Source organism: Littorina saxatilis, linkage group LG2, assembly GCF_037325665.1.
Source record: "Littorina saxatilis isolate snail1 linkage group LG2, US_GU_Lsax_2.0, whole genome shotgun sequence".
In the NCBI taxonomy this organism is placed as follows: Eukaryota; Metazoa; Mollusca; class Gastropoda; order Littorinimorpha; family Littorinidae; genus Littorina; species Littorina saxatilis.
The window spans coordinates 22,374,195-22,390,246 of record NC_090246.1 but is presented as its reverse complement, the minus strand read 5'-3'; the positions used below and the strand labels follow the sequence as shown (position 1 = coordinate 22,390,246).

The 16,052-nt window shown below is 41.0% G+C and overlaps 1 protein-coding gene across 2 annotated transcripts; it reads right to left on the bottom strand.

Annotated features, from left to right (window-relative positions):
* Positions 1–5,406: 5,406 nt before the first annotated feature.
* On the bottom strand, positions 5,407–15,870 carry LOC138958498 (uncharacterized). 2 transcript variants are annotated; one of them, XM_070329672.1, is made up of 3 exons: positions 15,651–15,868; positions 14,542–14,630; positions 5,407–6,726 (listed from the first exon to the last, which is right to left on the bottom strand). In XM_070329672.1, exons 1-3 carry the CDS (start codon positions 15,747–15,749, stop codon positions 6,516–6,518), a joined length of 399 nt encoding a protein of 132 aa, XP_070185773.1. In that variant the 5' UTR covers positions 15,750–15,868; the 3' UTR covers positions 5,407–6,515. The 2 variants fall into 2 exon arrangements, with proteins under 2 accessions (XP_070185773.1, XP_070185772.1); XM_070329671.1 differs by lacking the exon at positions 5,407–6,726 and adding an exon at positions 8,616–9,698 and having other exon boundaries at positions 15,651–15,870.
* Positions 15,871–16,052: the final 182 nt, after the last annotated feature.

The following is a 16,052-nucleotide window of genomic DNA, read 5'->3' as shown; positions in this document are numbered from 1 at the left end:
ACGCCTCTTTTGGGTACTGTTCGTCGATCAGGGCTAAGGTGAGTGCCTGTCGAGCTGTGTCATTCTGATCTTCTCCTGAGGTAACATGTGGAACACTGGTGCAGATCTGGATGCCTGGTTTCTCTGTTGCCTTGGGGGTTTCCTCTTCTTCTTGAGTCAGAGGTAGAGTGTTCTGTGGAAGGACTTCCCTGTACTGTCGAGAAAGTCTCTTGCTCTCGTGTACAAAACTGCTCCGTTTAAGCCGGTTCTTGGTGAGGTTGCTCAGTCTGTGCTTCATGGGGTGGTCGGGTAGGCACTTGAGCTTCTCGGCCTGTACCATAGTCTTGGCTTCTCTTCTCTGACAGAGGGGTTGGATGGTGGTAAGCTTCTCCATTTCCTTGATGGGCGTGGATTTCATTGCACCGGTGATGAGTCGGAGGGCCTGGTTTTGCACACGGTCAAGGCTCTGCAGGTTTGTCTTGGCTGAGGTTGACCACGCTGTGGAGCCGTACTCGAGGTGGGGTCTGATTGTTCCCTGGTATACTGTCTTCAGTATCTTCTCGTTCGCTCCCCAGGTGGTACCTGCCAGCTTCCTGAGTATGGCTAGCTTGCGCCGGGCCTTCGTCTCTGCCTGTGCAATGTGTGGTTTCCAGGTCTGCCGTCTATCAAAGGTGACACCAAGGTACGTTGCTTCTTCATCCTCTCTCAGAGGAGTTCCACCAAGCCTAATGGTTCCGGCTTTCTGCTTTGGCGACAGTGTGAATAGGGTGGTGGAGGATTTCTCCTTGTTGATGGAGACGCACCAATCTTCTGCCCATGCGTTCAGCCTATCTGCCGCTTGCTGCATTCTGTAGGTGGCAGTACTTGCGTGCTCCTCCTTGCACCAGATCACAAGGTCGTCTGCGTAGAGAGCAGCTTTGATCCCCTTGGGCATCTCAGACACCAGATCGTCAATGAAGAGAAGGAAGAGTGTGGGGGAGAGGACTCCGCCCTGAGGGACGCCATGACGAAGGAGGAACTTCTTGCTTTTGGTCTGGTCGACGTTAACTCTTGCCCTGCGGTTATAGAGGTAAGAGCGAATCCACTGGTACATGTTGCTGGACACGCCTTTCCTCAGCAGTTTTACAAGGAGTCCATCTTTAAAGACCTTGTCAAAGGCCTTCTGAAGATCTATCCAGGTGACGAAGACCAGCTTCTGTTCCTGAAAGGCATCTTCAACTTCTTGCGCCAGGTAAGTGACCTGATCTTCAGTGCTGCGGAACTGTCGGAATCCAGCTTGTTCAGGGGCGAGGAGGTTCCTGGATTCCAGGTACCACCTGAGGCGCTCGTTCACAATTCTCTCCAGGGTCTTCACAACACAGCTGGTGAGGCTGATTGGGCGATAGCTGGTGGCCTTCTTTGGATCCTTCCCTTTTTTTAAGATGGGGATCATGATCGCTTCTCGCCAGAGTTGTGGTAGTGATCCTTCTTGCCAGCTGCTATTGAAGACCTCGAGTAGCTTGTTCTCTGCTGCACTACCAAGGTGGGTTAGCATCTCGTTGGTGATGCCGTCTGGGCCAGGGGACTTCTTCGCCTTTGACTTTTTCAGAGCTGAGTGCAGCTCGTGGAGTGTGAGTGGTTGACTCATGGCGTCCACTGTCGACTGTCTGGCAGGTCTCTCTCTTTTCTCTCTTCTTGCTTCTCTCTGTTTCTCGGGGCTAACATGGAGGTTGCTCTCAGCTGCATAGCTTTCAGCAAATTGGTTGGCAGCATGCTTTCCAGTTAGCACCTTCCCGTTCTCTTCTAATGTGATCTTTCCTCTGCTGGTGTTCTCATCATTCAACTGCTTGGTGAGCCTCCAGAGCTTTCTGCCATCCTTCTCAAGGTTCAGAGAGCTTGTTTTCTCTTGCCAGCTTCTCCGTCTTGCCTGTAGCTTCTTTTTGAGAAATTTGGCTTTGGCTTCCTGGAGGCGGATGTTGTTGTTTTGTGACGGGTTGACTTCTGCTTCCCTTCTGGCGTCTGCCAGATCATCATCCAGTTCCTGCAATTCATTGCTCCAGTAGGGCTTATAGTCTCTCCTGGCACCCCTGGGAATGGACTCACGCGCTGCTCTGAGGATGCTCATGTTGAAGTCCTTCGCCACCATGTTGATGTCTCGACCCTCGACTCTGATGTCTTTGGCGAGTTCGCTGGTGCGGTGTCTAAAGAGGAACCAGTTCGCTCTTTTGTAGTTCCACCGTGGGAAGGAAGCTTCAGTGCAGGACTCCATGCCCAGGGTCAAAAAGACTGGCCGATGGTCACTTCCACCTAGCTGTTCTCCGACCTCTCTGCTGGTTAGCTGGTGCATGTCTTCCGTGCAGAAGGCTAGGTCAGGAGTTGATGTAGTGTGCCATCTTCTGGAGTAGAATGTAGGGCAGTCAAAGGGACTGTTCAAAAGGATGAGACCTTTGTCGTCCTGCCAGTTTTCCACCTCTTCTCCTCTCCGATCCAGGTGGTCATATCCCCAACTCTGTGAATGACTGTTGAAGTCACCCACCACGATGAAGTTGGAGGCCTTTGCGGGGATCGTGTCAAGGGCGAGGTGTCTATCATTGGGGCAGTAGAAGTTGACAAGATGGAATTCTGATGTCTTCGTCTGGATTCGAATCACCTGATATTCGGAGTCCTCCATGTGCGTTTCTATCAAACAGGCATTGATGTTGTTCCTGATGAGGGTCAGGATTCCTCCTTTGCTTCGGTCTGTTCTGTCGGACCTAAGGCATTGGTAGCCTCTCACTTTGAAGGACTTTTGGGGTGTCAGGTGCGTCTCCTGAATACAGCAGATGTTGATGTTCTTCTCATGCAGGATATGCTCCAACTCTGTCTTCTTGTTCAGGATACTTTCTGCGTTCCAGTGCATGACCTGAAAAGGTCGCTGCTGACTGGGTTTCTTCCTGGTTGTGGTGGTGCCAGTCACTTTCCTCCCGCGTCCCCTGGCGTGACAAGACGGACGGGAGGGACCTCCAGTAGTTGGGGCTGGGTCCCTTTGAGGCATGGGACCCGACGCTGCTCCACCCTGGGGGGTCCTCAATGGGCGAGCGCCATTTCCATCTGTGCTGGTTGATTGTGTCATCATTTGCGTAAGTGCGTGTACCCATGGTTTGTTAGAATGCGCCGTGCGGCCCGGGTCCTCCGTCTTCAGCATTCGGGGTTTTCTGTCGGGGTTACCTCACCCTTAGCTCATGGCCCGTACGTCCTACCCTGAGAGCACAGGGGGGAGGATTTTCCGGGATCCCACCCGGAGCCAGTTTGGTCCGCGGCCGCAAGCGGCTGATCTCCATATCTGAAGACCGTTCCCCTATCCGCCACCCGGGGACGCGCTGGGTTGGGGGTGGTCGCCCCACTGAAAATCCCACACTGGGTTAAGAAAGATCAGCCTGTCCCAGGGAGGCTGGATTAATTTCACCACTGTTATAAGAAAAGTAGCCTACCAACGTTGATTGCATGTGAATGTGTGATAGCTGCATTTTGGGGAATTACTTTTGTATCTTGTAATAAGCTGAATACGAGCTGCCATCTTGCTTGATGATGTAATCAAATACATGTATTGTTAGAATGTTATAATTGCTCCTCTGTGATACTTTATAATAAGTAAATACAATTTCAGCCTCCTTGTGTCAACTGAGGTAATCATATTTTAAACTCACCTAAAAATGTTAGCTTTATTATTTACCATTATTGGGGATCAAACAGACTTGCAAAGTGTTATGTAAAGCCTCAATAGTCTCTCATGCAAGTTCTAATGTTCGAGATCAACCCCTTGAAAGGGCAGAGCCTGTCAGTTCATTATTTGTAAGTTTTGATTCCATCCTGTGACATCAATCGCTGACTTCTTGCTGTAATTATCCATAATGCAAGGCCGATAAATGTTGTGAAACGCGGAAAAGGTCAGCTTCGAAAATGTTTCTGTCAGTCCTTCCAGCGTACACAATGATGTTGACACCCACAGATCTGTCCGGGCTTTCACACGGCTTTCACACGGAATAACAGCATCCTTTCACTTGGACACATGCCAATAATCTGGCGTGACAGGGGCGTAGCAGTTAAGTCAGAGGGGGGGTTACAGCCTGGGGTCCAGGTGTAGACCCCTTGTGGGGTACAGGGGCAAGGCCCCGTTGTGGGGTTTTGGGGGGGAAGCCCCCCTGAAGCTGAAGAGTTTTAGCTATTTACTGAACAATTTATGGCTTATTCTTGATTTTAAAAATGATCAACTGGTGTCAGCAGCCACTCATTATTTCTTTTAAAGTTAGTATTAAATCTTCTTTTTTTTTTTAGGACAGCCGAGGGGGGGGGGGGGGGGTTCCATGGAACCCCTCTAACACCACCCCTAATCCGCCCCTGCGTGACTGCATTCTGTGCAGACTTGGACATCGGTGTCACTTACAAAATTAATTCAACAACAAAAACTCCCAATCTATGCAGAAAATAGCCAGGCGGTTGATTCTGGGCATTTGTTGAAGCATATACGCTCTTATCCTGTCTAAAAGCCTGAACATGCAGATCTGTGGTGGTTAACATGTTTGCTTACACGAGAAGTCTTTAAACCTTCAAAGAATATGATAAGGTTACTGTGCTTTTAGTTTTAATAAGATGCTAAGACCAAAGAAAAAATATTTGTTGGTTTAGGGTAACCCGACCAACCCTATTTTTTCTCGCTGACCCTAACCCTTTAATTTCATTTCTAAAAAAAAACAAAAAAACTGTTGGCACATTTTGCAAACTGAGACTAAGGGAAGTAACCTTTAAAATAAACTAAATTAAAAAAATAAAATTTAAAAAAGCCGACCGACCGACCCTATCTTTTTTGTTCACGTTACCCTAAACCAACATATACTTTTGTTTGGCCTAATGTGATGGCCAGGTCAGCTCAACAATTCTTAGCATGATATCACAATATCAGTGGTATCCTTCAAGTATTGCTTGTTGAATTTTATGCCAGAACATGCGCATGTTTTCAAACTAGCCTGGTGAAAAACATGGAAGATTGTGTGAAAATGTTCCTGGCTCATTGACATTGTTTAGCAATACACATACTTCTCACTGGAGCATTTGGATTTCAGCTTCATATTGGAAAACATTTTCCTTGTTGTATATCAATGTATTAATTGACATGTCTATTTTCACCAGTAAGACTGCTTCGTGAAACCATTTTCTGTGTCTGTATATGTTTTAATGTATATGTGTATATTGTGTCTGTTTTTTTCAGTAAGAATAAGACTGTCAGCCTTTTGCTTGCTTTTCTCCCTTTGCAAGAGAGTGAGTGACTTGAGATGTTGTGCAAATTATGGACAACGTTTTCATCCACACACACACACACACACACACACACACACACACACACACTAAAGTACATCGTCCACACACACACACACACTCAAGTACATTGATACAACATCACCAATACAAATATAAATGTTACTTTGCTGTTTATTGCGCATGTAAAGGACATTCCAAATAAAACAAAACACATACAATCACAGACTGAGTAAACTTGTGCAAACAAAATTAATACATTTGCAAAAAATACAAGTTTGAAGAGACAAGCCAATAAGTTGAATAAGTTGAAACTCAACAAAATAATACTGTTAAATAAACTGAATAAATTTAGGACAAAGGACATCAGTTACCTTGCGAGATTTGTTCTCTCTTGTAGATTCGATATACACTGATGTACATAAAAATACCACTATCAAGGCATATCTTTGATAGATCATAGAGGCAACTATAACATATACACAACACATCTAACGAAAAGGAAAAGTCATAACAGAAATCAGAGAGAGAGAGAGAGGGGGGGGGGGGGGGGGGTGTTAGGGGTTACAGAAAAAAGAAACATAACTGATGTCAAACAAAGGAGAACAAATTAAATGCTTCATCAAACAAAAGCCACAAAATGACCATAAATAATACTGTAGTGTTATCACAGATTGAATGAGGCAAAGGCAATTACCCCAAACTTGTCCTTGGACAAAAAGCAAAGATACAAGTTCAGTACAGGAAGAACTAACAATTTCAGCAGCAGATATTATAGTTAGGCAAGGCAAAGGTGTCTACAACATTTCTTCTCCACCAAAACACATTCTGAATTGATCTTCAACAGAACTATGATCTTACTGATAAAAGGCACTCACAGGCGACAGATGTTTGCTTGAATGTAATACATGCACTGAATGGAACCTCAATTTTTCAGCCGAATTTGTATTTAACTTTTGTTGGTAACTCCTCCATAGTCCAGGAACACATAAATTGACAAGAATTTAGGTCTTGCTAAAACAACCACCCAGCCTTGCCCTAAACTCTTTGCAACATATTTTGTTTTAAATCACACTGTAAGACAACAAGGCGCATTCAGATATAACAAAAGATGCAGTGTGATGGCTAATGTGCTGATATTATGCATGGCAATGGTAACAAACAGGGGAAAAAAGACCACGGTGACATACTGGTGGTAGCTATGCTTTGGTCAGGAACGCACACAGGTACATGAACCGCCTCTTCAGTTCAACACAGGTGACAACTTATTTCCCCCTGAACGCCGCATCCGCGGGTACAAACTCGTGGCGTGGCACCACTCGGCCTCGACTCTCAAAGATTGCAGCTGGCAAGCAGCTCTCTTGGAAGTTCAGCTCTCTACGCATGCCTCGCCAGGAGGAGCCTAGGAGAGGTCCCTCACAACTGTAGTCGTAGCAACGTCGATTGCGCTCTGCTCCCGCCCATGTGTGTACGCTCCTGACAAAGCAAAGGTCACCAGTCAGTAAGGCGGTCCTATCGCCTTGTCTTTCAAATTTGTATTTTATTTTTTAAAGATCAACTTAGCCATCAGCACAGCACACTGCCCACCCTTTGAACAGCACAAATAAATCAGAAACAGCCACTGCACTCTGAAAATTACCAAAGATTTTGTCATGAGATGTTCTGTATTCAGCAACAAACAGTAGTTAATAAAGCACAGGCCAGTACAGGACAGGAGTTTTGGAGTAAGCAGAAAACAATGACAGGGAATTTCAAGGCCAATGCATTTACATCAATTGATAATGTCTGCAGCATGAAAGGAAAATGCAAAATGAAAGTGGCTAAATGAAAAGAACTTAAAAAGTCCAAACCAGCAAAATTTGCAAATTCACACAGAGTACAAAACAACTTTAACTGTCTGTTGTTATCAAACCATGATCAAACCTGGACATTAGTAACATGAACAATGAAAACCTTCAAGTTAAGGTCAAATAAGAACAGTAAAATGGACAACGCATTTGCATGACTTCCATAAATCGCATTTGCATGATTTCAATCAATCATCTCGAAATTCTGATTAATACTGTATGTTAACACAGACATGTTTTAGTAGAAAACATTTTATCTTCTAAACTTTTAAATGTGGCTTCCTCCTAGGAAGCTGATCACGAGGGACTCGGAAATTTTTGTCTTTTGGATGGATCAGCGGGTGTACATTATCAGCAGGTAGATTCTGCGCGTTGCGATGTTTAGAAAAGATGGCACAATCCGTGCTGAAAGCATAACAAAAACACCGTATAGAATTTTGCTCGCTGATTGTTTGATGGTGCTAATATGTGACCGGAGCAAACCAAACGCCAATTATGCAAACTAAGGGTAATGGAGGGGAACCACAGTTGAGAAACTCAGATACTGAGTGTGTGGCAATTTTAGTTTTATAATCTAATGTAAATGTTGAATGCATGTCAACATTTCTGTTGAGGAATAACACTTTTTTTCTAAGAAAATTGTGAAATGTTTTGTTTTTTTAAGCATTTTACCTTGAAGACTGCATCTTTTGCATGTGTGTCTTGCTCATAAAGTTTAGAAATTATGGGTAAAAAAAAAAAGATGATCACTATCATGTGTTTGATCAGATAGTGGGTTCTAGGATGAACCCAACCCTACTATGGAACTGAAAAGTTATCCCACACAGAGCCTAGCTATTTTATACCAGAGCAGTTCAAAAGTTCAACTTCAGAATAGATCTTGTTTAGAAAGGGTTATACATGAGTAGAAATTGCACACGCAAGCACCCAGGGACAGGTAAACAATATTGTCCTCAAGTAATAATACTGATGTGGTACATGTAGTAAAATAAAAAAGTAAAATTTAAATTTGATGAGAAATTGGAGCACTGAATTTGAAACAGAAGGCTTGTTTTCGAAAAAACTTCTGCACTTTGATTTCAAATATTGCAAGAATCAGAAGCTGAAATCTAGATTGTATGCAGAACTTCTATTGAGGTTATAACCTGGACATACTATGGTCTGACCGTAAACTGAGAAACTCATGAAAGAGAACCTGCTGTTAAAAAATAGGTCAAACCAACACTCAAATAAATTATGCAAAAATACTCATTTTTCTCTTGATTTGGAATAACAGCACACGTAAACAGAAAAGGCAGGAGTTTTCAAACAAAGCAGGCACTCTTAACAATAAAAGTCTATCCTTCACATGTTTGGTATTCGTATTAGTAGAAGTCATAGGGATGGAAGATCTTAAAAACACTGTCTCGTTTCAGACTTCGGATGGTTGGGGGAGGAGGTTTGGGAATGGGTTCCTCTGGTCTCGCCTTCTTTGGGGGGTTCCAGTTTTTAAACCTTTTCTCTCCAGACTCACTGAAAAGAAACAGCATATCACCAAACTCAATGGGATGGAATGGTTCGCGTGAAGTTTTCATTTCTCACACAAAGTGGATGATAAAGGCAAAGCATGAACATATAATGAAGTGTTAACTATTGTCCAGGTGTGCCCATGCCCTAAATGTAGACAAGACAGATTTAGCTGTGTCAATTCTTTCTTGTGCAGGAAAGTGGTTAACCTGATATATTTTTGCAAAAATAAAATAAAAATAACAACACCCAATCTCTCTAAAGAAGAAAACAATTGCAGGAAGATGCGAGCTTTAAACACATCATGATGTTCATATCCTTCATAAAACCTGATGATGATCCTCAAAAACACCCACAACATACATGTTTCTTCTGTTACAGGAACATGGAAGATTGATGAAAAACATAGTTCGGTAGGGGGAACAGAAGACCTTGGTTAAAAAAAAGTTCAATCCCAAACAGCACCTCCTGGATTCTCCTATTGAGTAAACAAACTTAGAAGTTAGATTGCATTATAACAGTATTATTACTTTCTACTTTGGCAAGATTTCAAATGATTCCAATTTTTGCATAATCAAAAGCTCAAATGAACACAAGAAATATATCTATCAGCCACACACTGATCTGGGGATGGGAATTACATGTAGTTAAAGTCAAGTCCGTTCCGTTATGCACTGCACTGAAAACAGCTGCATTATAATCATTCAGTGTAAGCAGTTTAGATTTTGATCTAACATATGCTACTGAAGGCAAACCAAGCATGGAATTTGCACGAAGGATTAGAAAAAGTGTCATTTTCCACCTCAGAATGAAATTGGAACAAAAACTGTACTTCTTCATTGTTCAAGACTTTCTGCAGGTTCAGAAAGCTGCATGTGAAATTCTCCATTCACAGCAAGTGACACCTGGTATTTGTCAAGGCCACTGTTCAATCGTCTGTGAACCTGATTGTCATCGCAGTTATAGTCACTGTTATCAGCCCCTGGATACAGGGTGACGAAAGCCTCATCAACATGCGGGTTGAGGTGCTGACGGTTTTGATAGCGATTGCAATATCCGTCCTGGTTGACGCGGAACATGGGCAGGGGTGGGGGCCTGCAGAGGGAAGGCACACACAGGCTATATTTATATTGAATCACATCTCACCCTTGTTAGAAGAAAGCTTGGATAACTCTCATATTGCAGAGTATACGGTTTTTTTCATGTTTAGAAAAAGCTGGTAAACTACGACTGCAAAAATCTACAATCATCAAAAGTCTACAATCACGCTCAATGGAAAATATCCACTAATTTCTTGTTGCCCTGCCAGAGAATGAACTAAATGGATGTTTTTTTCATTAAGCTTGTGTAAGCCAAATCTTTTGCTGAACACAAATCCACAAGAATACAGATGTAGCATGAAAAAAGTCTTACATCACAGCTTGTGAATAATAACATGGAATTCTTCATGACGTTCAATGCAAGCCACTCTGATTAACTGAAGCCTGCAAATATTCTGGTGCATTATGAAGAGAGTAAGATGTGAACAATATTAAATCCTCTCAAAATCGCTTTTCTCTTAGAGACAGGACTTTTATCTATTTATTTATTTAACATTAACAAGGGAAAACATTTATTTGACAGGTAAGTGAAGACAATCTGAAATTAGACATTGAATTATGCTTGGTAGCAATTGGTTTTTATTAGCTTCACATTTACCTGGATTCTAAATTAGTTCTGTGAGAGCATTTAGGGACACATTTTGAACCTTATGTAAGTCAAATACATAATATAAAATAAAACATACCTAACTCTGCTAAACACAGTAATTTAAATACATAATATAAAATAAAACATACCTAACTCTGCTAAACACAATGTAATCAAAGAAAAGAAAAGTAGTCTTCATGCTCATGCCTATGTATTTCTCAACAATGAACAACTTATAACTCCACCAGCTCAGACCTTTTCTCATTAAATAATGAAGAGAGTCTAATTATTTTCATAAGAAATGAAACCTCAAACATGAGATGGCAGAAGCAAAATCTTAATTTACATACTTTTTTTTTGCATGCTGAGTCAATGATTATTATAAAAAGCAAAGCATTGCATAACACAGAAGCAACACCAGTAGGTCCACAGACATAAAGATAACACCAACAGTCAAAAAAATCTCCCAAGTATTTACTGTTGATATGTCAGTCTACACACAAATGAACTCAATATTTCAAACAAATGACATTTGTTTTTTCTCCTGTGGGGACAGACTTAACTCTATGTGACTAAGTCCTTATGCTTGGCGAAGGTGATAGGACCGTGGATACATGATCTTATATATGGGGTTGACATGAAGACAGTTTCCCCCCAACGCTCGCTCCAAGCGATAGTTATAATTGGGGTCGTGCACCACTTTGTTGAAAATCACCCCTGTCTCATACGGAACGTCTCTTCTCTGATTGGCAGTATTGGATCTGGTGAGTGAGAAAATATCATGCCTACATTACTGCCTGGATTTGGTCCGCTCCCCACTAATAAAGTAATAGATAATGCAAAAGTCTAACTTGAAGGCAGTTCTATTATGCAAATGTGAGTACTCTCTCCCCCTCTCTTTTCTGTGCTTGTGTGTGTTAGTGCGTTTTTTTTTGTTTTTTTTTAAGAGACAGAGAGTCCAGAAGAAGGTACCAAGGTGGATGAAACTGAAAGGAAAGAGAGAAAGGGGGGAGGGAGGGGGGAGGGAGAGAGAGAATTCAAACTATGATGCATATATTATATATATTTATATTCTGTTCCAGCAGTGAGGCATATTTTTCATTTGTGAAAATCTTCAAATAACCAAAAAGCTGTGTTTAACTCCTTTAAAATGTCATGCAAAACTATGTTTCAACAAAAATATCAATTTGCATCAGTTTGTTAAATTAACAACATGAATAGAGTGAGCACAGCATGACTTCTAAAGTATAAGAGTGATTTGTTCATAATAACATGTTTATTTAACTTATACTGATCTGTTGGTTGTGGCTCTTCAATTGAATCATTTTCTGTTCAATGACACCCTTTTCTGAACTAAAAACTAATAAAAACTAAAATGTGTGCATGTGTTCACACATAGACAAACAGACGTTTTTAAAGAGCACCTACAACTAAAGTGAATTTAAAGAAACATGAACTACCATTACCCTTACATTGTATGTTCCATACCAATATTTTAGCAGGGTAACTATTTTATTTTTTGTTGTTTATGTTGTAAGTTATAGTGTGTGTGTGTGCACACATAGCATTGTTCTCAGGCAACATGATGCATAAACATCACAGTGTGAGGAATGTTACCTTCTTTTTTTTTTACTTGTTCTACATACAGTAATGTGAGAACTTCTGACATGCTCAATATTTCATTTTTATCAGTAACTCACTAACTGCGAAGTACTTGTAGAGGTTATCGCCTTTACCAAACCTCACATGCACATTACAACAACACAATGGTTGTATTTACAAAAGCTAGATTTCTTGTAACCCAGCCCCATAACTAACCGACTGAATAATTAGGCAAAACAGGTAATCATAACCATATAGTCTAGCACCAAACATCTTTTCTGGCGGATTTGGAAAATTAACACACACTGATCAAATCCAATGGTTGTTTGGTTTTGTTCCATCTTGTACATGAGTTGTTCTTCAGTACTGGTGACAGAAAGGGGGAAAAGTGGTCAAAATTCAAATCTCTAGTTTTGTTTTTGAAATATTGCTTTTCATAAAGCAGAAATACTGTAGTATCTGTTGTACATAAGAAAAAATCACTGGTTCACACGGTTCCTACATAATCTAACTTTTAAAGCTGGTTCTTGTGTGTCTGTGTGTATGTTTGTATGCTAACGATAGGACCCGAAACGGCTGCACGGACTGAGACAGGAATTGCAGAGAATGTTCTTTGCCACTCGAGTCGTGTCATAGGGTACTTTTGGAATGGTAAATTTGAAAGGATTCTTCAAAAAAACGGCGGAAAACATTATATACCCTGTGAGCTATCGAGGATCCCCCCTGTCTGGGCTGTCGAAACATGGTCTTGTTAAAAGACGTTTTCAAATGCGGTTAACGGGGAGATACACTCGAAGCACATTTAGCGAAGTTATGTTGCCAAATCATCAAAGATCAACATTTCACTACACGGATCGATGCACACAGTCGAAATAGATGTGACTTTCACACGACCGAAGACTACGCAGACGACAAGATCTAAATATTTAGATCAGTGAGAGCAATCCGTTGAAGAACAGTTACTCCGCTTATTCGTCTTCAGTTAAGCTTATTTCCCCTGCCATAAGTTTCCTTGCAGATCTGCAGTCGCGTAGTGAAATGAACTAGTGTCATCGGAAGATTCTTCTCAGTCAATGATCAAAGCACAGTAAGTTCTATGCTGACAAAAGTCACTTTCCGACAACACGACGATTGACTTAATTTGTGAACCCAAATGTAACAATATCGACAAGAATGTACGCATTTGACATTAAATGAAACATTCATAGACAGTTTCCAACTCACCAGATCTGCCAAAGAGCCGTCATACGTGAAAAAAACGATGATTTTAATCAGACAGGTATCGGAAACAAGTCTTGGTCACCTGCGTTATTCCTTCCGAGGCGACGTGACGGCGCCACATTTGTTTGTTTATGGCTGTTTATCGCGAAACAACACAGTTGAAATTTGTGTGTAAAATACCACAAATGTGTGGTGAATCAGTTCGTCATCTGCGTTTCGATGGTAATTCAGTCAGATTGGAGTTACTTTGAATCGAAGGCGAGGGTAACCTGCGTTATTTGTGTGACGGCGTGAACAAATTTGATTGCAATATTTTATACAGAAAGTAAATTTCAATGATTCTGGCTCAGACTTGTAGATCTGTTATGCAGTGTTTTGGTAGTGTATCTGCTTTTCTGCTATGAAGCTCATTTGGAGTGATACGCTGATCGAAGTGGGGTACCCTATGTGGGACATCAGCCGGATGCAGATTACGCCTCAGAACACTCTCGCATTTCACAAAGACAACAATAATTTGCAACATTTCAAGAACTGCATCAGTTTTATTAGATACTATTTCAACAAAAACAGCACAAACACGACTATTATCAACAACACAGAACGGGAGGTAAGTCTTCAAAGAAGCACCAAGTGTGCGTTCCCATTTTTGGACGCCATTTTTGCTAGCATTTTCACAGTAAATCTTAATATTTCCATATCTATTGAATGATTTTGGTATTTTCTTTGATTGTGCCGATTCTCTTATCTCTCTGGCATGTACTGGGTGCTTTGTAACCAGTTTCTCCCCTAGACTGTATTGAAAAAATGCGTCCGTGTGAGCTGACCCCCACTTGTGACCAGTAGCAAAGAACAACTCACATGTATATGACACTATAGTTTGCAGAATTCATTGAAGGATAAGGCCAAAAAAAAAAAAAAGGTCTGTTTACGGTAACCCAACCAACCCTAGTTTTTAGGCCCGACCCTAATCTTTTTTTTGGATCGTCTGGAAAAAAACAAAAAACCGCATCCAAAATAGAGCTGTTTGCGCTCAAACAGCAGACGACAGAAGGGAGGTAAGCTCAAAGTACTGTTTATAGTTATGTTGGGCAAAAACAGGGATTGATGAGAAGAAATGAACTGTGAAACATCATAGAGAGGGGAGAAAAAAATGAAAAATGAAAAATGAAAAAAAAAAAAAAAAAAAGCCGACCTACCGACCCTATTTTTTTACCCTATGTTACCGTAAACAGACCTATTTTTGTTTTTGGCCTAAGCTGCTTTTAAGTTAAACATCAAAGCACTACATCTTCAAACACAGGCAACAAAAAACACTCCGGTGCAAACAAAAAATCTACAATGCGTGACTCATTTCAAATACAATCAAGCTTATGGTGTCCATGTGAACACTAGCTTCAGGAAGCACAAATCTGGTCATGACACCCACCTGGTTTGATGAAACTGTTCGGCATCCGTGGTCAAGACTTTGTCCATTTTCGTTTTGTATCCCACGTCTTCAAGTCTGTCCCCTACGGCCTGATATAGATGTGTAAATGGTCAGAATATACATGTATCTATCTGCAAGACACAATTAATACAATAACTGCCCCAGACTCCCCATCACTAAAAGAAATATGATGCTTGCCATTTAGCCTATTTACTGAAATTGCAAGCTTGGTCAGGCACGTGGATTTGTATTTTAATGTGTCGAAATGCAAAGTTATGCATATGGGTCAGAAAAACCCTGGAAAGGATTATTCAATAAAATTAGAAAACCAGACGGTAACCCTCCAGTCTTCTTCAACGGAAAAAGAATGTTAGAATATATGCCAATTTGATATAGTCTCCGTTGTTGAAACTGCAGAGAGGGTACAAAGGAGAGCAACACGCTTTTTAAAGGATTTAAAAAATTTGACGTATATGGAGAGACTTCATACTTTGGATTTACCAACTTTAAAATGTAGAAGACTTAAGGTGATTTGATTCAGATGTTTAAGATTGTGAATAAAGTTGATGATAGAAAAAGCAAAAATGTTCAGTTTTAGTTTTACTGAATATGAGAAGACCAGAAATGATATTAACTAGATTTTTTATTGAGCGTCGTAAAACCAATTTGAGGGAAAAAAGGTTTTATTAACAGAACTGCACCTCTTTGGAATGCACTTGCACCATTTGTTAAAAAGGCACAAGTTAAATCTTTCAAGAATCGGTTGGATGAAGATATCCAAAATTTATAAATGTAATTCGATTTTGTAAAAAGAATTGAATATAAAATATCATTATATCCTGAGTAAGTTATGCAGACCCAATAAAAAAAAAAGTAGAACAATATTGATGGGACCTTTATGGGGTTCACGGCCGACTGCATTTGTCCCCACAAACTAAACTAAACTAAACTAAATAGTCTGAAGCAATGCATTGCAGGAGAATTTACAATAGTAGGAACCTCTGTGTTCGTGAAGGGCAGAACACGTTTTGATTGTTGTTGGTAGCTCTTAATTTGTAGAGGAATGACCCCAACAACTCAGAGGGAGTGAAACTGAAAGATAGACAAACCTGATTTTGAGGTTCCAATTCAGTGCGTCGTTGTTGTTCGGCCCACCTGTTTAACCGATCTTGCTTGATGCGAGCTTCCATATGATAACTCATTGCCATCTTGGTGGTTGCTTGGGCCCTTGAGGCGGTCGAAGAAAAAAAACTAGGAGGGTCGAGGTCTACAACTTTCCTGGACTAATCTTCGGCTTGTCTGTCTCTCATAGCAACGTATTAAGTCTCGAGGGTGCGAGACTAGGATTGGCAGAAAAGCTTTAAGAATCCAATTTAGCTGATTATTTGATATTAATAATTAAGAAATCTGCCCCCAAAAAATGTGAATTTATAAATTTCTACAAAAAGTATAACTTTGTACAAATTTGAAACAGGTAACATGTACTTTAAAAACCTGAGTATGACTTCTGA